Consider the following 25,304-nt stretch of genomic DNA (forward strand, 5'->3'; position numbering starts at 1 on the left):
ATTACTGCAAATCAAATCAATGTTTTTAGGCCTTCCAATGTTGTTCCTGAACACTACTCCCAGATCAGATAATTTGGGTAGATCGATTTGAAAGTAAGAAAGGAGTTCTAAACGTCTAAAACACTAATTGACCCCAATGTGAAGGGCTGGAAGGGCGTGCTGAGCCTTAACGAGGGGAACATTAGTCTACTAGTAGGAGTGTTAACAGGGCACGGTCCTATCAGGAAACATCTCAGGACCATAGGTAGGTCACAGACAGACCAATGCAGGTTCTGCGAGAACGAGGTAGAAACCTCAGAACACTTATGGCTGGACTGTCCAGCGTTGGCCCAAAGAAGGCTTACATCCCTGGGGAGGTCGTTTTTGGAACCAACAGAGATAAGGAAGCTGGGTGTCTTTCAGCTCCTGGGCTACTTGAGAAGCCTAGGGCTGTCAGAATGATTCAAGGGGTGCTACAATAGGCCTCCAGGCCGAAGTAGTCAGTGGTAGGCTATTACCCCAACCCCACAAGAGAAAAAAAGAAAGGAGTTTTATGAGGTCAGGTTAGGCTATTCTTGTTTAGGCTATAGCAATGGAAAGTAATGAGTGAACTAATAACGTGTAGACACAAAAGTACCAATAGGTCTACAGATAAGTAGTTATTAAAATGGCCACAAGGTCTGCACTTGCCCCTACACACTTCAATCCTCCCTTGCATAGTATTATATGTTGTGAACTGACTGTGGCTTCAATATTATGTAACCCCTCATTCATTTTGTTTATCTTATATCTCTGAGGGAGGGGAGATATACCATGTGCCACAGTTTTTGACCTATCCCTTAAGTATTAAGAGGATATAATCGATAATAAATCTTTCTGATTAAATGTTTTTATAGAAAAAGGAAAGACAAGTGTAAGGTGAAATTTGGTTTATAGTGGTAAACTACAAACAAACTGAAGATTGGTCAAAAGTGTTTGTACAATCTTTGGCAAGGGAACAATCCAAATCATTTCATTATCTAACAAACTCGGTAGCTTAGGGGTAGCATTGCAGGCTAATAAGACAGACATTTTGGGTTAAAGACTATCTGCTTGTACTATCTTGTTACTGCGACAAGCACTGGCTCCTCCACTGTCTTTAGTTTACCACATAGACCAATGTCCATAATGGCAAGCAGTTCAGGTTGCATTTCAAATTAAAAACAAAACATTGATCTGTTATTCACTTGCAGGTACAGTGTCACACATTCAAAAATATAATAAGCCTCTTCGTTTAAAATCCATTGTTGGTGATGGTGAGTTAATGTTGTTCAAAGGTTTATTGCGGATATTTTCCATCACGATGGTAAAAAAAAAACACAGCGTTTCGGGATCTGGAATCTGATCCCGTCCTCAGGTGAAAAAAACTTAACTAACACATTACAACTAACAATACACAAACGCCCAACCTAAGTTGGAATACACTACGGAGTGTAGGCGTAAAAAAATATACACTGTATATAGCAGTCAAGTCATGACACAACACGCAAATAATAACCAATCACAAAACACTATCTATATATATAAAATCCAATGTTTGTTTGTTTGTTTACTTGTTTGTTTGTTTGTCCTTTATGGACTCCGAAACCGCTCGACAGATTGTAATGAAACTTTCAGGCATTATTAAGCATTATTCAAGGTTGGTTTGTGTGAAGTTTGGTGCAGATCCATCAAAAGGGCTCCGCCCCAGTGGCTCTGGAGTTTCCCACTGTTAACCTTATGAGTACTAATATTTAAATGGAATTAAAGAATCTTAACAGCTGGTTCCACTAAACAATTTGATTCTGTGACGTTCAATTTCATTAAAAAGTTAATAGGTTTACCAACAGGGTGCAGCACTATTATTTTTTTTATTTTACAACAACAGCTAATTTGCAACCAAAAGGTGAGTGAGCGTAGCGAACGAACTTCAACTTGGAGGTGAATTAACGTAGCGAACGAGCTCCACAGGACGTGATTGAGCCATGCGAACGAGCTCATCTTGAAAATGAGCAAGTATTTGACATAAACCACATTAGGACAGGAAGACGTCTGTCGGGCCAGCTAGTAGTCTATAAAAGGTGTAGTGTGAACAGCTCACACAATGGAACACTAATAGCACCGTTCGCAATGACTCCACCAATGAGACTGAAGCAACATGGCCGACCAATCGGAAACATGGAGACAACAGAAATAGCATCCGGTCTCTGAAAAAGTAAAACCAACAAAATGGCGGAGCGATGTACGATGCCGCAAAAAGGGTGTTAATTCTGTTTATTCTTATCACGAGTTAACATAGCGTGGGAATTTTGAGGAGAACTCGTTATTTCACTATTTATTGAACAATTAAGTTCCCTATCCTTTAGTTCCTTGTTCAAAATGGGTAGCCTCAGTGGCCTGATTTCAACCGAAGACTGACTGATTGGTTGGTCTGCTAATTTAATGCATGAGGCTGTTCAGTTCTTTTATCTAAAATTTTTTTTTAGCCTGTTTAGAATTTTTAAATTACTAAAACAGCTGATGATTTAAAGATAATCCATTGTATTATATAAATAAACATTATTCCTTTCTGTTCTTCTTGTAAACATGACTTTTATTTTTTCTCTCTTAATTTTTCATTAATTTACTCAAACACTCCACATTATTTAATGGTCCTTCGATCCAAGATATTACTTAAGCGATTTGGAAATACTTTCCTCCACTAAAACTCTTCATACATCAATATTTCCTCATTTTACCCATTGTTTTCTGTGCCTCGGAACTCTTACCCATTTGAACTCTTATTTCCATATTGGAACTCCTCGACCTGTTCATTTACACGTTTTGAATTTTTTACATTTATCTCCTCATTTTTGTACAATGGCATCTCCCAATAGTGATTTTAAAATTGAGACTTATACAAGACTCACATCTTTTATTAAAGTTCGTATGAACAAAATAAAAAACATTATAGATCAACTTGTTGAACAAGAAGAAACATTAACATTTGTGCAACACGAAGCCCTAAAGACTCTTATGCAAGAAGCCCAGAAGAAGAAAGAAGACTTTGATTCTTATTTTCAGCGAATTGTAAGTACATAAAGTGAAGATGATTTGGATAATGAAACTATAAGTCAAGATGAAGATCAAATCAATGACATATTCATCCACATTACAAGCTATATAAAATCTCTGCTTCCTGAAAGTGGCTCTAGCCCGGATTCGCACAAGGTTGGTTGCAGCCCAGCTCAATCTCAGGTACGTTTACCTAAATTTGAACTCTCAACATTTGATGGAGATCTAACTAATTGGACATCATTCATAAATTTATATGACTCCACTATCCACACCAATGACTCTTTGTCTAGTGTAATAAAATTTCAATACCTTTTGAGTGTATTGGACAATGAGCCACTAAATTTGATTCGAAGTCTCAAAATTACTGGACCCAATTATGCAGTAGCATACAATTTGTTGAGAGAAAGATACCACAATGACAGGCGTCTACAACTTTTACATTTAAATCAACTGCTAGATCTACCTAACATTTCTAGTTCAAAAATCACTGGTGTGAGAGATTTTGTCAATCGTTTCAATGAAAACACTCTAGCTTTATCAGCATTGAACTATGATGTCCAAGACTCTATGTTTTTTTTTTTTGTAATCAACAAAGTCATAAAACCTACTCGTGTTCAAAATTCCTTGCCATGTCCCCACATGAAAGGTACCAGTTGGTTAAACAATCTCAAAAATGTATTTAATGTCTCGGATCACATGCATCAAAATTTTGTCAATCTAAGTCATCTTACAAAAAGTGTGGAAATCACAAGCACCACACACTGTTGCATTTTGATCATGTCAAAACTGCATGTTTTGAAAAAAGTACCAACAAAAGTACCTACAAAAGTAACCAAGTTTCACTTAGTTCTAACCAGTTAAACAATCACATTGATGATCAAGAATCGTCTAAGATGATTCCAAACACATCTGTTTCTCTAGTGTCACCACATCAGTCTATGAAAACAAATCTCGAAGAAAATACTACTGTCTTACTTGGAACATTCTTAGTAAAAATCACTTCCTCTTCTGGTGAGCCACATGTGTTTCGAGCTCTTCTTGACTCGGGCAGTATGTGTAATTTAATAACCGAACATGCAGCTAGGATCTTGAATTTAAAAAGAACCAAGTCCAATATCCAACTATCAGGAATCAATCAACATGTAACAACCAACAGAGGGCAGATTGTAATTGATCTCCAAACTATGTCTGGTAAAATGGTAGTCGAAGCTCAACCTGCTCTCGTCCTTGAAAAGTTGACAGTTGATGTTCCTCGTTCATCCATTTCATCTTAAGTCACTCAACTCACTCAACAGTATAACCTGGCTGATCCTTCCTTTCACATACCGAGTCGTATTGACCTCATCATTGGAAATGCAATTTTCCCTCAACTTCTCACTCAAAACCAAATTTCACTTGGGCCTAACTTACCTACTGCTTTAGGAACTCGCTTCGGTTTTGTACTTATGGGTACCGCTCCTTGCTCCCTCACAAACCCTGTGATTACCAATAACACACCTGCCACTTCACTCAATGTTTGTTGACTGTCAAAAAGTGATTTACACGCTTCCTTACAACGCTTTTGGGTACAAGAAGAACCCCCTACATCAACCAGTCTAACCCATGAAGAGGCACTGTGTGACCAACACTTCAGAAAAACTGTTACTCGTGATGAAAATGGACGTTACATTGTTCGTTTGCCTTTCAAAGACTCTTCAGATCATTTTCTAGGTGATTCCAAGCCAGCTGCTGAAACACGTTTATATGCTATGGAACGGAAGTTTCGTTCAAATGATCAGTTTTCACAACTCTGTCATGACTCCAAACCAAACCAAACTCATCAAGTCCAGCTCAACCTCAGAGAACCACTGCAATGAATGTAAAAAAACCGAAACCCATCAAGTGAGTTTCAAATCAAAGGCACCCAGCTTATACAACCTGAAACAAAACTCATCACAATAAAGAGGCCGGTGGCAAACACTATGCCTAAGTTCGCAAACTCGAAAATTACAAATACCACAGTGACAGTGACAAAACCTCAACCGACGAATACAGATACAACAGTGAGCTCAACTACCTTGACAAGTGACAGTGCTACTATTCATCCAACCAACACTACTGTCATCCCAAGTAACCATGCTGTTATAAACCCTACTGATAATGCTGTCACCCATCCTACTGACCGGGTTTCTATCCTAACGACAGAACGTGCTGCCGTTAACCCAACCCACAGTGCAACCACTACAGTAAAGACAGTCCAGCAATCCAGTCAAGTGGTTATATCTTCCGATGGAGCTCTGACCAATAGCTACTCTTCATTCATTACAAACTACAGAAAAAGTACTCACCTTACAATCACAACTCATTGAATTATTAAAACAAGAATTTTTTGAATTGAATAAATGTGTTATGAACTCTAAAGACTTGTTGTTAACTTATATTCTTCAGTCTCATAATGAAACTCCAAAGGGTCTTCAAAATTCTGATGATCATAATTTCAACGTATTAGGACTTCAGTGGTCTCCAGCAAACGTATTTAAGTTGTATCCCCAGCAAGGTTGGCTTAGGTTGAAAAGCAGAAGTATAAAAAAGCAACCAGCTGCTATAGCCAGCCTACGACAAACTGTGTTAATGTGTTTTATTCTAAACTAACTGTTGAAGTGAGGACACTTCAAGGCCGGGAGTATGTTCAGTTCTTTTATCTAAAATTTTTTTTAGCCTGTTTAGAATTTTTAAATTACTAAAACAGCTGATGATTTAAAGATAATCCATTGTATTATATAAATAAACATTATTCCTTTCTGTTCTTTTTGTTTACATGACTTTTATTTTTTCTCTCTTAATTTTTCATTAATTTACTCAAAGACTCCACAGAGGCTTCAATGAGTTTACGTTTGAAAAAATGAGGTTCTTTATAATAGGCCTAGTGTAAATGTTAAAATGACGTTCCAATTTCATTATAATACCAACTAGTGATGTGTCAAAACCAAATCTCAAAACCATCAAAACTTTGGAAAAGTTTCGGTTTCGAGATTCGATCACAGAGTTTCGAGATTCAAAAGTTTCGAAATAGGAAGTTTTGGCACTTATATTTTAGAAAATTATTACATTTTTTGTGTCATTATTATTAGCATTGTTTACACCCAAGCTAGTAGCAATCGAGCAAACACATCTCCATTAACACTAATGAAACAAGTAAATTGTATTCTGAACTGCAAAAGGCATCTTAAATACTGGAACAGCATAGAATTCAGTTTCATATCAATATTCGATATTTATTAAACACAAAGAAATATTGACCACTAAATGTTCTAATTCATGTAATATTTATGTTTATTTCAATGTCAAGAGTTGCATTTATTTTAATGTTAGTTGTTTATAAAAAATATGTTATTTGGGTTTGAAGTTTATCTGTCACATCAGGAGTCAATCTCTTTCAGTTTTGATCAGGGTGTCTAGTTTATTTCCATTATAAAATTCAAGACTAATTCCAGACTTTTCAAGACTAATTCCGGATTTTTCAAGACTAGTTTTTTCCACAATTAGTGGGTGTTGATACCAAAATGTATCAATTCTAGATTCTTGATACTGATACCAATTTTTATAGCTTAATCAAATTTTCTAAATAATACTATACCAACTCTTTGTCTTTGTCATAAAGTAGTATTATGATAATGTGGTGTTTTCAAGTAAAGAAATGATGCAGCAATAAAAAATTATAACTAGCAAATTTGGTTTTTTTTACATGAAATCTTCCGCGTACCGTACTTTTAACCATCATCATTGACTGCAGTGCTTACTCGTCGTCGTCCGCGATCACGGCAAAATCATGAACACTTCCCGCGACCGTGTATACATCATCGTCGTCTACCGCGGTCACGGAAACGTAATCGTCGTCGTCCGCGATCGCGACAAACTCATGAATATTTCCCGCAGGCGAGCAGATATCAATGATATCATCGTCGACTCCCGCGGTCACGGAAACGTCCTCGTCATCTCCCGTGGTCACGGAAACGTTATCGTCATCTCCCGCGGTCACGGAAACGTTATCGTCATCTCCGGCGGTCACGGAAACGTTCCAAGATCGCAGCAAAATCATGAACATTTCCCGCGGCTGTTTAGACATCACCGTCGTCTCCCGCGGTCACGGAAACGTTATCGTCATCGTCCGCGATCACGGCAAAATCATGAATATTTCCCGCGGCCGTGTAGACCCGCGGTCACGGAAACGTCATCGTCATCTCCCGCGGTCATGGAAACGTCATCGTCATCTCCCACGGTCACGGAAACGTCATCGTCATCTCCCGCGGTCACTGAAACGTTATCGTCGACGTCCGCAATCATGGCAAAATCATGAACATTTCCCGCGGCCGTGTAGACATCATCGTCGTCTCCCGCGGTCACGGAAACTTCATCGTCATCGTCCGCGATCACGGCAAAATCATGAACATTTCCCGCGGCCGTGTAGACCCGCGGTCACGGAAACGTCATCGTCATCTCCCGCGGTCATGGAAACGTCATCGTCATCTCCCACGGTCACGGAAACGTCATCGTCGTCGTCGGCGATCGCGACAAAATCATGAACATTTCCCGCGGTTGAGCAGATATCATCGTCGTCTCCCGCGGTTACGAAAACGTCATCGTCGTCGTCCGCGATCGCGACAAAATCATGAACTTTTCCCCCGGCCGAGCAGATATCATCGTCGTCTCCCACGGTCACAGAAACGTCATCGTCATCTCCCGCGGTCACGGAAAGGTCATCGTCGTCTCCCGTGGTTTCGGAAACGTCATCGTCGTCGTTCACTATCGCGGTAAAATCGTGAGCATTTCCCGAGGCCGTGAGGACAATCATCATTGGCTTTCGCGGTTACGTAAACAGAAGACGACGATCGCGGCAAAATCATAAAAATTCCCGACTTTGAAATCAAATTTAAGACTAAATCCCGACTTTTCAAGACCATTTTGAAATTCAATACTAATTCCCGACTTTCCCGATTTTCCCGACTACTAGACACCCTGTTTGATTGCATAATCATAATGAAAATGTAATCATTACTTGTATTTTTATTTTTTAGCAACCTTGACCAGGTAACTAAAAAGTTTCGCGTTCAAGTTTTGAAATTCGAGATTCGGGATTCGATTATTTAAGTTTCGGTTTTGGTTTCGAGATTCAAAATTTCTGGTTTTGACCATCACTAATACCAACTATAACACCACACTTTGCTATGGTATGTAACTGAACAGATTTGAGGGTATATAACCCTCAGTTTGCATACAAAATAAAGTGATGTAAATTGTAAAAATATATATTGATAGCGTAGTTCCAGGTTAAATTAAAAAGCAAAAATGGAATTATAAAAGAGGAAAAAATTACTCTTACATAAGACTGTCTGTGAGATAGTTTGCTTCAGATTGCAGTAAATCTGACGTTTGTTTCTTTTGAATCTCAGTTAGAAGAGGGAAGAGAGCCTCAGTCAGCTTCATTAAGTTGTACATGATTATCTGAAAGGGAAAAGACAAACAAAATTAATCAACAGAAGATGATAATAACCATTGATTATTGAACTGTGGATATTTATAGAGACACACTGTGGATATTCCCTGGTGTGGATTAACGTCCGCGGTACTATCCGCAGTACTATCCTAGAAATTAAACCAATTCGTTAATACCAAGGCAAGAATGTAGTTCGGATTCCACTATAAACTGTAGGTCCCTTAGTTGCCATTAGCTGTATGGGCTATTAATTAACAGCTGTGTCTAAGGAATATGTCGGCTTTAGTCACTAACAAGACTATAAGATCGCGCCACTCACCCTACACTCATCCTTCACTTATATTTGGGTTAATACGCACATAGTGGCATCCCCATCTTAAAAATAATTGATAATTGAACCTTAAAAAGAGCCTTAAAAGGAAGGTTCAATCGTTGTAGTTCAGCATTCAACTCAGTAATGGTGTTAATATAGTTCTACAATAGAGAACGAATGCAAGCAAGTAATGATATGAAAGTAGATAAAAGTGTTTTTTTTTTGTTTTTTAGATGCAGCAGGTTGTAGAATGATTTTAATAAAATTGCCAATTGGGGTTATCTAAATAACAGTTTTTAAAACATTTAAAAATATTCTTATTCAGATACAGTTGATTCCCTCTCTTTCAGACATCTATCAACTGGACTTTTAACAGGGCTAAACCAAAGTCTGAAACAGATACAGTGGATGCTAATCTGACATGGTCTATACTTTGATGGTGGCAGATTATTGAAAACGCCGGATTAATAAACATCTTTTAAAAAGCAGCCATTACTGCCAAAATGTTTTAGACCTTCAAAAGGAAATTGTAAGCTGGAAAGCAATTATTACTGACATCTCTGTTTGTTTTCTACCGATCGCTCCCAACTCATCCAAACACGCTACGGCTTAAAACAGAATTTAAAAACATTGTTTAGACCTTTAACCCAATACTGCATTATTGAAAGTGCCAGATCATTGGATGCCGGATGAACTGGCTTTTACTGTACTTTCAAAACCATACAAGTTACAATGCTATATCAAACAAACAAAAATACAGCAATAACATCTGAAAAATTCCATACAAAGCTATGGATTTTGACTTTTATTTAAGAGAATATGGACAAAACAGCTCATATGATGGCGGCCAACCAGACCACCTAAGTTTGCGCCAAGCGGATCCAAACAAGAAAAGATCTATTGTACATTTTTGTACAAAAGGGTGTTCAATAAAGACCTTGAGTACTTTTTCAATACCTTTAATATAAAAGTTTAGACTTTAACACTTGTTTCTCCTTCTAAGTAGTCGCCATTCAAAGCCACACACTTGTTCCAGCGCTTCTGCCACTCCTTGAAGACGTGTTCAAAGCCCTCCTTGGACAGAACCTTTAAATCGCCTCTAAAGTATTAACTGCTGCAGAAGCAGTTTGAAAAAGCCGGCCCTTGAGCTCCTTTTTGGCCTGAGGGTACAGACAAAAGTCATTTGCAGCCAGATCAGGGCTGTAGGGTGGGTGTAGCACAGTTTTGATTTTTTTGGCAAGAAACTGAAGCAAAGTATTGGCAACATGGGGGCGAGCATTGTCGTGATGCAGTTTCCAGCGTCTGACGAGGTCTGACTGCTTTTTTGGGATGTGGTCATGAGTTATTTTTTTGAATGCTAAAAATTGTCTGACCCTGTGGTACAGTATGGGTATACATCATACCACGATAATCAGAGAACATAATCACCATTGCTTTTTCGCATTGGTCCTAACTCACATGATTCTCGTCCATTTTTAAAGTCTTTATGCCACCTGAAACAGGTTCTTACACTCTTTTATTACAACCAAAAGCTTTTTTCAACTCGCTGTAAGTATCCGTATCATTTTCCCTCAGTTTGACACAACACTTTATTGCACATCTTTGCTCATGAAAATCAGCCATAGTAAACTTAAGAGGCAACAATTTGCAACTGTTTATTAATCGGTTGCCATGACAATAATAAGTACTAGTGTACATGTTGCTCGAATTCGAGCAATTACAAAGTATTACAGGAGTTATTTCAGATTGAATAACAGTCATATTTACAATGAGTTTAAGAGAGTCGACTCAAATATTACCGTTGTGTAACTCAGACCCCGTTTATCTTCGTTATTGATAAACCTAAAGCATTCCGGACGGTTCTCTCCTTCTCAAAATGCCTCGCTGTACAGGCAACACAGGTCATTAATAGAGGGCCAATTGAGAACGAAAAGTCGTTTTGGGGTAGTGTTAGGGCGCATTTGTAACCAAATAGTTGAAGTTGTCCAGGTTCAGGTTCAGACTGTGATGAGTTAAGCCTATTACGCGCCACTGTTCTGTATAGCTGCGGTCGTTATCACGTTTGCGCCCCCTGTCTTTGTTTCGTTGTCGTTGCGTCGGAGACATTTAAAAGAAATAAAAAACAAATAATAAACAAATTATAGCTACACAAAACAACGATAAATGCACAAACTTAAGTTACAATCATGCTAACACAATCCATCATAGCGACACAAAACAACGATAAATACACAAATTTAAGATACGACCATACTATAACACGATCCGTCTTGGGGGTTATGTTTACACAAACTCAAATAGTAAATAAATGTACTCAATGTGTTTCATTGAATTGAAAAGTAAATAACAGCAATAAAATTATACAGCTGATCAAAATGTAAACAATTATGTTCTTCATAAGGATAACATGGGAAGTTTCAAAGCCACTGGGGCAGAGCCCAAGGGACTTTTTCAAAAATGTAAGGCCAGTTTGCAAATCTACGCGACACGCTCTTTCCAATGAGACATCAACGGATAAAATCGGTTAAGAAATGGTGGAGGAGTTCAACCGACAAAGTTTCATGTAGCGTATTAATTATATAGATATCATTAAACACAAACCAACATCCAAAACTATATACATTTTTAATACAACATAAATAATTTAATTATTGACTGTTTACAATTAACATATGTTAACATATGTAGCCCAGGGACTGGTTTCCCTAGCTTTTTTTTGACACCAAAAACGCCATCCGTCCAAATCTTTATTTAACCTCCCATCGGGCGCATCACGGAAGTTACATCCGGGTCACTACTTTTTTTGTTATAAAAACCATAGTATGTGTTTGGTTAGCTGTGGCCTGATTTACCTCATGAACCTCATTTGCGGAATCCGTTTTGTATACTCTTACCCCTTTCCCAGTAGTCAGTCGACCTTGGGGGGGGGGGGGGGGGGGGGTGGTTCGCATCATTACTGGAAGTAGCTTCCGTGAGCACCCAGTGATGTAATGGGTTTCCCGGAGCCTAGTTCCGTGTGTGTCCTTGTGTTTGACCATATTTAGCGATATTATAAAATGGATGAAGAACTAATAATTGTGAGATTGTTGGCTAGTGTTGAAAGGGAGGACAAGGAACAACATTTTAGTAGAAAGAACTAATGGTGCGTGAGTTTGGAAACCTTTTTTTTTTCAAGAAAAAGAGCTTTGACAAAACGTGTAGTCCTTCTAACAAATTATTTTTTGCATTAGACAATAGGTGTTTTATTTCAAACACCATTGCAATTTTTTCTAAAGAGCTTTGACAAAGTAAGTTGTCCTTATGAAATAATTTTTTTCATAATACCATAGGTGTTTTATGTCATACACTGATGCAATTTTTGTCTACAAGAGCTTTGATCGAATGAGTTGTCCTTGTACAAAATTATTATTTTCATTAGACTATGTACGTGTTTTTATATCATACACTATTAAAATTTGTTTTCTAATATACAATAGTACTGTATAAGTACAAAATTTAGTCTTTTTTATCCACAACACTTACGTATTTTTATTTGTCTTTATAAAATTTGTTATTTGATATACAACTTAAGTAATAGTGTAATAACTCATAAAAAATGTTTTTCTTACAGTTTTATTGCTGTTAAAATGTTTTTTACTCATCATTGTATAGTTTTTCTACTCCCGGAGGTAACTTCCGTGAGCACCCTTTGGTGTTTGAAAATCAATGCGCCCGACGGAAGGTTAATAAGGGGTTTCCCTGTTACATCCCTTTTCCAGCCATCCAACTAAACGATTTTACGATTGAGGTGTAATTTTTAGATCTTAAGCTCTAGTGCAACTACGAATGGTAATTAAAAAGGTCTCTTAAGGGTTTTGCCCCCTCACGTTTCATTCCTTTCCTAAGTCCATTTTCAAAGATCAAGTCATGCTGACCAACTTGTTTAAAACGGTTAATTTGTGAATTGTAATTTAACAGCTTTTCCTTCAGTTGAATGTTTAACCACAGTCAGATTGTAAGCAAAGAGGAAGAGACTAAACAGTTTATGACATTTTTTTTACATAGGCAACTATTTTGAAAACTGTGATCTGTTTATGGTAGATAAATGTTTAAGTGAAGATGAGAAACCTTTTTATAGTGTAGTTCTACAATAAAAAAATAGTACTAATTAATAGTTCAATTCACCGAATTTCTAAGAAATATAATCTTGAAGAGGTAAATAGGTATTTTACTTGATTCATTTTGCCTCGGAAACACGTTTTGAACCCTATTTGCACGGGTCCCCACGTTCATATGCATATGTGACATGTGTGTGTCCCTTAACATGATAACTTGGGAGCGTTTCATAAAGTCCAAATTTCACAAAGTCCAACGGTTAAAATATTAAATAAACAGAGCATTTCACAAGGTCCAAAACTATAACATTCAAATAATCACCGTTTCATAATGTCCAAATTTCACAAAGTCCAACATTAAAATATCAAATAAACAGAGCGTTTCACAAGGTCCAACGGTACAGTCTGGGCCAGAAGTCTCTACAGTGGTTGCCACGGTCAGATAGCAGGCACCGTCCGCCGGCGCTCAACTACTGATTACCGATTACTCCCTGTTGCAGCAAACCTAAGTAGGGTACCTGTTAAACTAATGCTGTTTAAATCGGGAATAAATGTGATCATTTTAAGGAGATATTCTAGTGTAAATCAAATAAGGGAAATGGAAATTCGATGAGTCTGCAGGTTTGCTGCGGAGGGGGTAAATACCACTATTTTACACTCTTTACAACGTATCTGTGGACCCACAATGATGTTTTGTGACGCGCGGCAACAACACTAGATCGTGTAGTGCCTAAACACCGAACCACGTCAACCTCTGCAGCGACTTCTTGCCGAGACTGTACCGTTGGACCTTGTGCAATTTGGACCTTGTGAAACGCTCTGTTTATTTGATATTTTAACATTGGACTTTGTGAAATTTGGACATTGTGAAACGGTGATTATTTGAATGTCATAGTTTTGGACCTTATGAAACGCTCTGTTCATTTGATATTTTAACGTTGGACTTTGTAAAATTTGGACCTTGTGAAACGTTCTGTTATTAATATTTTAAACGTTGGACCTTGTGAAATTTGGACCTTGTGAAACGCTCTGTTTATTAATATTTTAACCATTGGACTTTGTGAAATTTGGACCTTATGAACCTCACCCGATAACTTGAGTGAAAATTATCCTTTTGATCAAATTTAATACAAACCAAACGTGTAAACCTACAAATGTATTTAAACGGACAACCAAGTCAAAATGACAGCTGTTCAAAGATTCATTGAATTTGCAATGCTATTTATTAACTCTTGGGAAAATGTAGGCCTACTTGTTTATGGTGTCCTATAATTAAATGAACCTGAAGATAACTTGTATTATTGTTTGGAAAATGAAACTTTTAACCTTAATAATGAAATCGAAGAGCTTTTTCGGCAATTCCAGTTCATTGGTTTTCATCAGCAACTCAAAAGAACCAAATCTGAACCAAGTTGGTGCAATTCTGAGAACCACAGCAGTATTTTCCATGACAGGGTTGCCATCATACATTGGATCTCGGAGAGTTCTTTCCTCACTCACCACTATAGCACCTGCTCTTGAAGTTGGTATACCTGATGAAAGGACAACAGATTCAAAATTACACCTCAATCGTAAAAATCGGTTTTGTAGGGCGGCTGGAAAAGGGATGTTACAGGCAAAATCCTTAAATATTGTATTAAGTTTATAGACTAGATTTTAAAACAAGTCTAGGTTACCGTTACTGTTTAGTTTTGCTGCTACAGGGAAGGTTAACATTTCCTAAAGGTGAATTTCAACCTATTCACGAACGTTCCAATCAATGAAACATCGATTTTACATAAAAAACAATTTGGACAAACATTCCTCACTACAAACAAAGGCGAAACATGAATTAGTCACCTTAACCAGAAGAGTACTGAAACAGAATTATTTTGAGTTTGAAAACAAGTATTATCTAACAATGGGTTCACCTCTTTCAAGTATTCTCGCAGAGTTATTCCTGAACCATGTAGAAAATAAATACCTTTGGTCTGATTCCAACCGACACCTCAATAAAATAATCCACTATAGCAGGTATGAAGACGACACCCTCATACTGTTAACGGCAACGAGAGACAAATCAGCTTATTCCAGGCATACTTGAATAGATTCCACAAAAACCTACAGTTTACCCTTGAAATAGAAGAAACTAAAACCATTAATTTCCTAGACGTCATCATTACCAGATACAACAGCCAATTCAGTGGCGGCTCTAGGACCTAGTCTAGGGGGGGGCTCCGGGGGGTTTGGGGGGTGTGGAGCACCCCCCAACAGAAGTGGGGGGTCCTCCCCCGGAAAAAAATTTAAATTTTTAAAGCCGTTTGGTGACTTTCTGAAGCAATTTTAACGCCTAAAACTGTGTCCAATAATAGTCCAAAAACTCCCATTTCACCTGTTGTTTGTCATGCATGAGCAAATAGACATAAGTAGAGTAAAGTAAAGTATATTTTTTAAATAGTTTTTACCAATTTATTTAATAGATCAGATTTATTATCCTAATAGAACTAGGCCTATATTAAATATGAATAGATATTGCAAAACATAACAATTAATCCTCTATTGTGGTTTCTATTTCATAATTCAACTTTTTAAACCTAGTTTTAATTTTTACTGCTCAATTTCGGAATTTTGGGGGAGGGGTTTGACCCTCTAACCCCCTCCCTGCCTACGGCCTTGTAAAACGGGACTACACCGTATTGAACATATAACTAACAATTGATAATTTAATAGTAAAAAATCCACGGCAATAATGAGTAGATAACCAAACGGTAAGGCCTGACATTGATTGAATTGTATAATTTAAACACCCACGGCAATAACGAATAGAAAACCAAACCATGAGTTTAAGGCTTGACTAATTGTATTTTATATTAAAACATCCACGGCAATATGAGTAGAAAACCATACCATGAGGATAAGGCCTAACTTTAATTGTACTGTTTGAATGTGAAATCCATCCTCCTTTCTTTCTGCCCGGCGAAGTGATCTATTACTTTTTCGTTGAAGTTTAAAGTTGACAACAGCTTTTTTTCGATAGAACACATAGCAAGCGCACTTAGTCTGTCTTGTTTCATGGTACTCCTGGTAAACGTTTTAATTCGTTTCAAAGTAGAGAAACAACGTTCACTTTCCGAAGTAGTCAGGTATTGTGCTTATGATTTTTAAAAGTTTGATTGACTCTGGAAGCACATCTTTGAGGTTGTTGTCATAGACAAAGTTGAGTAGTCTTAATGACCCTGTGGCCGTTGAAAAATCATCCCTATTGTAAATAACATTTAACTCCTGTTTCAATTCAGTTTTATTTAGGCTAAATAGTTCCGCAGCAGCGTGTAACTCTTTTTCGGGAAACTTGGTTTTAAACTCCCCAAACAAACTTGGCTGAAACAGTTTTGCCGCGGACAAATGATTTACAAACGTAAAACGGTCATCAATTCCCGACGTAATTATGTCACACACTTCCTTTGCGACGACGCGTTTTTGATCGTCGTGCCTTCTCCGCTTTTTGCTCGATTCGGGTTCACTATCTCTCGGTTTATCTAACATGGTCGAGTTTCTTACGCGATCTACCACAGTTTTGAAATCGCCGACAAACTTAAACGCCTTGACGCAATCAATTGTTGTTTGCTGCAGTTGGTTGTACAGAATGTCACTGTGGGGCAGTATTTGATTGAAAAAGTCCAGCCAGAAAATAAAGTCTTCGTCTTTTAGAATACTTCTTAGGCCAACAGCTTTATTTATTGTGGCATAGTCATTGGTGTCATCGTCGAGTATGTAACTTAAACATTCCTCCAACTCTCTTTGATAATTAAAAATTGTGCTTACAATTCTGGATTTAAAATTCCACCGAGTACCTGAGCTTTTTGGAATACGACGTTTTACTATCTCATCGAGAACTGCAGTTCTCTTTGTTGACTGGGAAAAGAATGATGAAAACCCCTCGATATTACTGAAGAATATCTTAACCTGCTTATTTTGTGTAGCACTGCGTTCAATGATTAAGTTTAATTGATGTGCGTAACAGTGGACAAAATTTGCATTCTTATATTAAGATTTTACACGCGCTTGTACTCCCGTGTGTTGGCCACTCATTACGGAAGCCCCATTGTAGCTCTGGGCAATGACTTTATCAGGAGTTTTGTCGAGGTTTAATTGCTCTAATACTTCAAAAATTGTTTCGCTAACTGATTCTGCATCATGGCCTTTTGGTCTAATAAAAGTGATAAATCGCTCGTGAATCGTGCCATTCAGCTCGTACCTAATAACAAATACTAGTTGGGATAAAGTGGCACAGTCTGTTGTTTCGTCGGCTTCAATAGCAACATAGTCGGTTTGTGTCAATTCGTCACGAATCATTTGCAGACAAACGTAATATATTGAGTCCAATAACTCGTTCTGTATGGTTTTAGACAGACCCAAAAACACTCGGTTATTTGTTTGATTTATGTGCTGTTGCAATGTTACATCCAGCTCCGCCATAAGGTTAACCAAACCACGAAATATGCCAGGATTTTTTGAATTTTCGCGTTCATCATGTCCTCGTAATGCTAATTCAAACGCTCCACAAAATTTAATTGCATCAATTAGCTTACTTAGAATGTATCGATTTTTCGAAACATCTTCATTTTGTTTTTGTATTTTTAACCTATATGCATTGTCCAATTGGCATCTAATATCAACTTTACCTAAAACAGCATATTCTATTGACGCATTTATGTGTTTTTCACTTGTTTTGTGTTTTTTTACTTTTTCCAGTAGATGTTTAAGGTCTGAAATGCCGTCTACAGTCCATGCTCTATCTTGAACCCCCATGACCAAACAAGTGTAGCAGAAAAATGAATTTTTAATTGAACAACCACATAGCCAATCTGCATGATTGTACATATGTGGCGAAAATTTTCGTGTGAAGCTATTCTTATTCTTTGAACTGTTTTGAATTTGGTTTATGTTCATGAAAGGTCTAGGAGGTCCTAATTTTTTCAAAGAAATTCTGTGGTCAATATTTTTGATCCCTTCATTGATAATCAGGCTAACTTCGTTAGTGACGTTAGCCGTCGACGACAACGAAATGCCGCCGTCCATTAATATTTAGATTTAGGCCTTCAGCCCACGGCAAATTTACCCGTAATAACTTATTAAGACTAATAATAAGTAACTATAACTAAAATTGTCCGAGTCACTTTACCTATGGTTAGTTTACTTAGTTTTCGGGTTGATTAGGTTAGCCTATACTAAAACTACAGACGTAACTTAGGCTATTGACTCAAAGATACCAACTAACTAACTCAATCAATTGAGTATAACTATTAATAATTTCTACTTAGCTCTTTCAATCTTCAACAAACTACCGCTGCCTTCCTTACGCCTCCATCACTATCACTAAACACTATTGATCACAAAACAACAGGTCGTTTGGCACTAAACTATAACTGAACTGTGGTCATGGACATGGAAAGAAGTGAGGTTAGTTAATGTTTATGGTAGTGACAGTGTGGATGATGGCTCCAGCGCTGCCAACATGGTTCTTCCTATCCTAATCGTGTGTGATGCAGAATTATCCAGTTTAGGGTGGCTGCCCTGATTTATGGATGCGCGCGCAGCTTTGGACTCTGCCCCAGAGTCCCTATTGTAAAGCATTGGAATGACGTCACGGCACCCTCAGCGCTGTTAGGTGTTTCTACCATAAGACTACATGCATTGAGTTTGGGACGGAGGTTGCCGCCGTCTGCATTCCACATTATGAAAGCGACTATCGCAAAACAGTCATTACTGGATTCAAAATTTAAAACTATTTCATTTCATATTATTATCATATTGATTAAGTAGTCGTAAGTAATTGTAATTTAATTTTAATTACGACATATTATTTTTTTATTACATAAATAAAAAAAATATTGATTTCTGTATTGTTGGGAGGGCGGCGTCCGAGAGTCCTTATGGGCTAGCCGCTACTGAGCCAATTGCAATTTAAAATCTACAGAAAACCAACCCCCACAGATCAGACGATTCATTCATCATCACATCACCCACATAACCATGAAACAGCCGCATACAATAGTTTTTCCCACCGCTTACTCTCCATCCCTATGAATCCAACTGATTACGACGAAGTAAATACCTTAAAACATATAGCAGTCGTCAATGGCTATAATAGTTCCCTGATTGACAGACTGATAAAGAAACAATGCAATAGAAATGATAATAAGCCACAAGATTACAGTAAAATATTCGTAAGTGCGAACTACGGTGTCGTACTGAACCAAACCTTGACTAAAGAATTGGCTAAGAATGATGTGGTTGTATCATTCAAAACAAAAAATAAACTGTCTACCATTGTCAAAGAAAGTCAACCGCATAGAACTAATAAAATGGACAAAAGAGGAATTTACAAACAAAAATGTGACGATTGTCCCAATTTTTACATTGATCAGACTTCAAGATCTTTTTCCACCAGGTTGAAGGAACATATGCCAAAGAAAAATTCCAAATCAGCGTACGCAAACCACTTAATTTCGTCCAACCATAATTGCACAAATATTGACAATAATTTAGAGATAGTGCAAATCTGCAATAAAGGACGATACATGGATACAGTTGAGGAGTTTGAAGTCTACAAGGCGTCAAAAGAACAACCACAGAATATATTTAACGAACAATTATCATTTGAATCAAACATTATCTACAACACCGCTATTCATATACACAATAAACAGAAAAACAAAGGAACGAGATAAGGATAACATTGGAGTAGGGGTAGGAGTCAACGCTGACGACACGTGACAGTCGCGACTCACCCTCAGCCGGCGCTGTATCACATTGTGTTGTTACCGTCGTTTGGTCGACCAATTTTAAATGATTTGTGTTTTTGTGTATTATGTGTTTTGTTGTCTATTTATTATTAAACTTTGAAACTACGAGGAATATGAAGACTACTTGACTTTCTACTGACCTGATGATGTGCTCCATTTGAAGCATGAAACAGCTGTAGTCTTACAAACTACAAAGGATCGTTTTGACAGTAACAAGGTAATTTAAACCCCTATATAGATAATAAATCTACAAACATCATCTACGACTATCCGCAGTACTATCCTAATAATTAGACCAATTCATTAATTACGAGGGAAAAATGTGGTTCGGATTCCACAATAAACTGTAGGTCCCTTAGTTGCCATTAGCTGTATGGGCTATTAATTAACAGCTGTGTCTAAGGAACATGTCGGCCTTAGCTAAGGAACATGTCGGCCTTAGTCACTAACAAGACTACAAGATCGCGCCACTCATCCTACACTCATCCTTCACTCATATTTGGGTTAAAATACGCACATAGTGGCATCCCCATCTTAAATAAATAATCGATAATTGAATTGAATTGAAACAAGCCAGCTACAACAGTTTACTTATTCATAAGAATAGCTGGGAGTTTTTCATTTACAAATTAACCGCCCGTGCTCCGCCACGGGAATATTGCCAGCAATAAAAGACATAATAACTAGGCCTAACAAATACTGTTTATCTTTGTATTTCATATAAGGGCTGCTTAATCTTTTTACATGAAATAGAACTGATAGTTGGACTGTATAAACTATTTATGTTAATCAAACCGATATATCAGTTTAACCAAATGAATGTTTCATTTACATGCAAAATTTAACTAAAATAATGTTCAGTTTGGTAAAAAAGTGCTTAGTTTGTGTATAAAAAACCATACCGATACTTTATTTTATCGATTTCCGTATTCCATGTTGATGACACAACATCAATATTAATGTTTTAATGTCTTTTACTTTGTGGGCTTTAATTGTGGGGTCGAGTTGTCGAAACACAACGACTGCAGGTTGGCAGTAGCTGGTAGGTAACAAGCACCCGGGGTTTGGGGTCTAGAAGTGAAAGTTGTGCTCGGTTGATCACGTTTGGGGAAACACCCTCGGAAGTCAGCCCCAGGGCCCAACTCACACACCTATCACCCAAGCGCGGGAACAACGTTCTGTCTAAAACAGGTAGAACAACGTCCTGCTTGAAATCAAAATGACCCACGTAGTTCGGAACAACTCGGTCCAGTGCACCACCAAGGCCCTAGGTATAACAGACTCTTAAAGGGCAATTTATGAAATAATGTATGGTTTTGCACAAGGTTTCTCGTCAAGACGAAAATTTTAAGTATATGGTTTATGGGGGTGTGTGTGACTTGTAGTTTTCTCAAAAGTTCATGGGTACTTTGGGCTCGATATGAATGTTCAATCAGTTGCTTTAATTCAAACAAACTGCCAAAACAATGTTTATGCAAATGTAGGCTATTAATGCTATTTAAAAAACAAGTGATTTTTACCATCAACTGTAAAATAAATCAATGTGTTTTGAATTGCCAGCTTAAAATTTCCATCATAACGAATTGAAATTCCACTGAAACTTATATAATAAAAGCCAAAATATAAGCCTAATTTTGTAAATAAAACGTGAATTTACTTTATATTGCTTTTAAAATGGAAATAAACTACACCGAGCCATAGCTCAGTCCCCAGATACTGTTATTTAAAAGCTTATATCTTCGTAACGGTCTATTTTAAGACCCTGAATTCTCTGCAGTGGTCTACAGGAATGTCTGTCGCTTATGTGCATCACTTGGACTATGGATATGATGATTAGTGACGTAATGTGATAGTTGGCAAAACTGTTTTTTACTCTGCTGCAGCCTGTAGTCTGCGTGTAGGTCTAATGCTAACCAAGTGACATTCGGTCTATGTGAAATATTAAAATGGATACCTCGGTCTGTGGCAATGACCGCAGCATCGCATATATGTGGAGATCGGTAGCGAACGAGTTAACTGAATGTTAAGCTTGAAATTATGTTGGAGTTTGAGTTATCATCAATAGATCAATAATTTGTATTCTACAAATCACTATAACACTTTAAATTGTTTACCTAAATAATACATAGCCTCTGAGCAAAGGAACTCTCGTATTGATGACCTCAACACTGCTCGTCCATCTCCATCTCTAGAGTATGGAGTGCTGCCAGAACCTTTCAACTGCAACTCCCAGCGATCACCTGCACTAAAATGTCACATCTAGAGTTGGCTCTCCTTTTAGGCTAGGCAAAAATGTTAAATAGGCTTAGGTCTAGATTAAACTTTTGACAGATTTAGATGGACACCAAAAATATTCTTAACTTCTGCCCAACGGTCTTGCTGTCTTGAAGAAGGCCCAAGGCCTCTTTGGAAGTAAAACTGAAAGTACAGCACAAAAATATGTCAAATAACACTTGTATACAATATATTTACACACATACTGTTTACTCACAAGATGTTATATGGTAAGTGGTGATCGATTTTGATTGGACACTCCAATCATCATCAAATCCAATAGGGAAATTACAAGAATCTCAATATGGCGTCCCTTAAAAATAACCTGGGAATTTTAATTTTACAATTTTTGTTATTTTATCCGTAACCAAAAAGTAACTGTAGGCCTACAATAAACCTATAAGCTACAATATAAGCTTACAGTGCTATTTTTTTTTTTTTTTTTTTTGAATCCCTTTAAAATGGTTGAAAGAGAAATTTTATGTTTTCAGGTTCAAAAATAAGAAAAACACATTTTCACCCCTTAAACAGCCCATAAAACCCCGTTTCTATGGTCCGCTCATCATGCTTGTTCGCAAACTCATAAAAAAGTGGGCCTGATAAAAAATAAAATCAGGTACCGTAGTTAAGTTATACTGGGGGGTCTGTAAACATGATAACTTGTCTAATTTTGGTCCGATTTTGATGAAATTTGGCTTGAAGATGTAGGGTGGAGTGAACTTGAATGGGTTAATACAAATAGGCTAGGCTATAACCATTTGGAAGAACGAATATTGTTTTTGCCCTCTGGGGACATAAAAATGAAAAAATATATCGTCTTGGCCTCACCATACCACCTACGGTAATAGCTACGTCCCTATAGGGAAATAGGCTATGCTAAAAAAGAACAACACCATGTACAATCAGAGGGTCTGGATTCAACTTTTTAACCCCCCCCCCCCCTTAGATTTAAACCCTAGGCCTAATTGAACCGGTCACACACGGAACTATACTCCGGGAACGTATTTTAGTAGCGGACAAGTAGCGCAAGTGGTGACAAGCTGAAGAGGGCTCCGTGCTACGTGATTCTCAGGGCTTCAAATAATTTATATGGGTAGTACGGGGGAGGGAGGAGTGAAATAGGATGTTCAATTGGTTCCAAGAAAGGCCTGTAAGGTAAAGTGATAAAAAATATTTTTTTGTAGGCCTAATAATAAATGCACCCGAAAGGAAACTCTGGACTGACATCTAAGAAGGGTAAAAAAAGCTTAGTCCTATTTTAAACGTTCATGTTATCAGGGTGTCCACAGAAAATTTGTCATTAATTTCCATGACTATCCATGACCATTAACCATTGATTTCCATGACTCAGGAACTTTACTAGAAAGTTATAATAAGTTTATAACTTAACATACATTTACCATTTACCATGGGTCCTCCTCTTCACAATCGTCTGAGACTGGAGAGTCGTCAGTTCTTGATGTGGGAAGTTGTATTTTGTGTGTGTGTGTGAGTGTCTAAATGGTGTTGTTAGGTGTCTTAGGTTGGGTTTAGTTTCTGTTGTGATATTTATGCTCCTCATAAAATTCATTCAGGTTATAATAAGGTCTATTTAACAGGTAGGTTTTGAGGGTTTTAGCAAATGTGTTATTGTTGTTTATGGTTTTGATATTTTCTGGCAGTAGGTTGAACAATTTTATTCCCATGTATGAGGGTGTTTTGCTTGTTTTTTGGAGTCGATGCTGTTTAAGGTTCAAATTGTTCCCTGATCTGACATTGTATTTGTGGCATTCATGTCGGGATGGGGGCGGATTTAGTTTGGTGTGGATTATGGTGTCCAGGATGTATTGAGAAGTCAGGGTCAGGATATGGTGTTTAATGAAGAGCGGTTTACAGTGGGCTTGGTAGTGAGCCTTGTCTATCAGTCGTATTGCCTTTTTCAGAAGTAGGAAAATTTGTGTCAGGTGTGTTTCGCCAGCTCCTCCCCAAGCTATATTTCCAAATTTCAAGTGGGATGCAAAGAGCGCATGGTATGCCATTTTGGTAGTTGTTGTATCAGTGATCTCTCTGATTCTTTTTAGGGCAAACAGGGCCGTTGATAGTTTTTTATGGAGGTTCTCAAGGCGTGGTTGCCAGTTTAGGTTTTCATCCAGTATTATGCCGAGGAATTTGGTTGATTTTGTGTCTGAGTCTGTTCTATTGTTGGTTGTGAATTTAATGTGGACTGTTTTGGATTTATTTATTGTTCGGTTGATGTCTTGGCAGATGTCGCTAGTGGTTTGTATTGTTTCATCTATTTTTTGTTTTTCTGTTGGTTTGTCAGGGACGATGATGGTTGTGTCATCTGCGAACATGATACAGGTGTGATCCTCAGGAAGGAGTGTTGGAAGAGCGTTTATGTAGATAAGAAAAAAAAGAGGTCCAAGGACCGACCCTTGGGAAATTGCGGTGGTGGTTTTTTTCTTGAATTTGTTTTGATGTTTTTTGAGTTGTATTCTATTTCTACAAGTTGTTCTCTGTCTGTTAGGTAACTCTGGCTCCAGGATAGTGCATTGCCGGTGATGTTGATAAGTTTGAGTTTTTCAATTAAAATGCTTCTGTCCAAGCTATCAAATGCCTTTTCGAGATCCAGAAATATACCATTCGCTTGTTGCTTTTTTCTCCAAATTTCAGTGATTGAAATACACAGTTGGATTAGAGCGGTATTTATGGACTTTTTTTGTCTAAAGCCATGTTGATTGCTGGCATTGCTGCTTAGTAGGTGGTTTTCTTCCAGGAATGAGATTAGTTGGTGGTTTATAGCTTTTTCAAGGTATTTAGATAGCACTGGCAGCACCGAGATGGGGCGGTAGTTTTGCATAAGGCGGTCATCTCCTTTCTTGTATTTGGAGTAGACCAAAGCTTGTTTCATCGCTTGAGGCACTGTTGACTGTATAATTGATGTGTTTATGATATCTAGAAGGGGTATAATCAGTTCGTCTTGGCAATGTTTTATTATCTTATTTGAGATTTCGTCTAGGCCTGATGAAGTTTTGGGGGGTAGGTGTTTGAAAATTTGCTTCAGATCCTTTCTTGATATTGTTTTGAAGTGTGTGAGGCTTGTTTGCCTGTTCTATCTGGTCGGTTGTCTGTGCTGTTGTTGTGTTACTAGGGTTTGTGAGTGGTGGTTGCTGCCAACGCTGACAAAGAATAAATTGAGGCTAATAGTGATTTTGTTCAGATCAGTAGTAGGTTTTCCATTTATGTTGATGGTCATATTTGGGTTTTTGTGCTCTTTATTTTTCCGTTCTCTGTTTATTGTTTTCCACATGGTCTTATTTTTGTTGGAGGCA

At 37.6% G+C, this 25,304-nt stretch overlaps 1 protein-coding gene across 1 annotated transcript in view; it reads right to left on the bottom strand.

Moving 5' to 3' along the window:
* Positions 1 to 25,304, bottom strand: part of LOC128994859 (protein adenylyltransferase SelO, mitochondrial-like) — a 49,274-nt gene that overhangs the window by 21,327 nt on the left and 2,643 nt on the right. Inside the window, exons 2-4 of the mRNA XM_054419680.1 lie at positions 21,834 to 21,964; positions 14,261 to 14,466; positions 8,414 to 8,535 (exon numbers count right to left, since the gene is read on the bottom strand). Coding sequence (XP_054275655.1) covers positions 8,414 to 8,535; positions 14,261 to 14,466; positions 21,834 to 21,964 — 459 coding nt within the window. The remainder of the gene's footprint in view (positions 1 to 8,413; positions 8,536 to 14,260; positions 14,467 to 21,833; positions 21,965 to 25,304) is intronic.

This window comes from Macrosteles quadrilineatus, unplaced genomic scaffold, assembly GCF_028750875.1.
Source record: "Macrosteles quadrilineatus isolate MER2022 unplaced genomic scaffold, UCM_ALF_1.0 Scaffold_1__1_contigs__length_201487025, whole genome shotgun sequence".
Classification (NCBI taxonomy): domain Eukaryota; kingdom Metazoa; phylum Arthropoda; class Insecta; order Hemiptera; family Cicadellidae; genus Macrosteles; species Macrosteles quadrilineatus.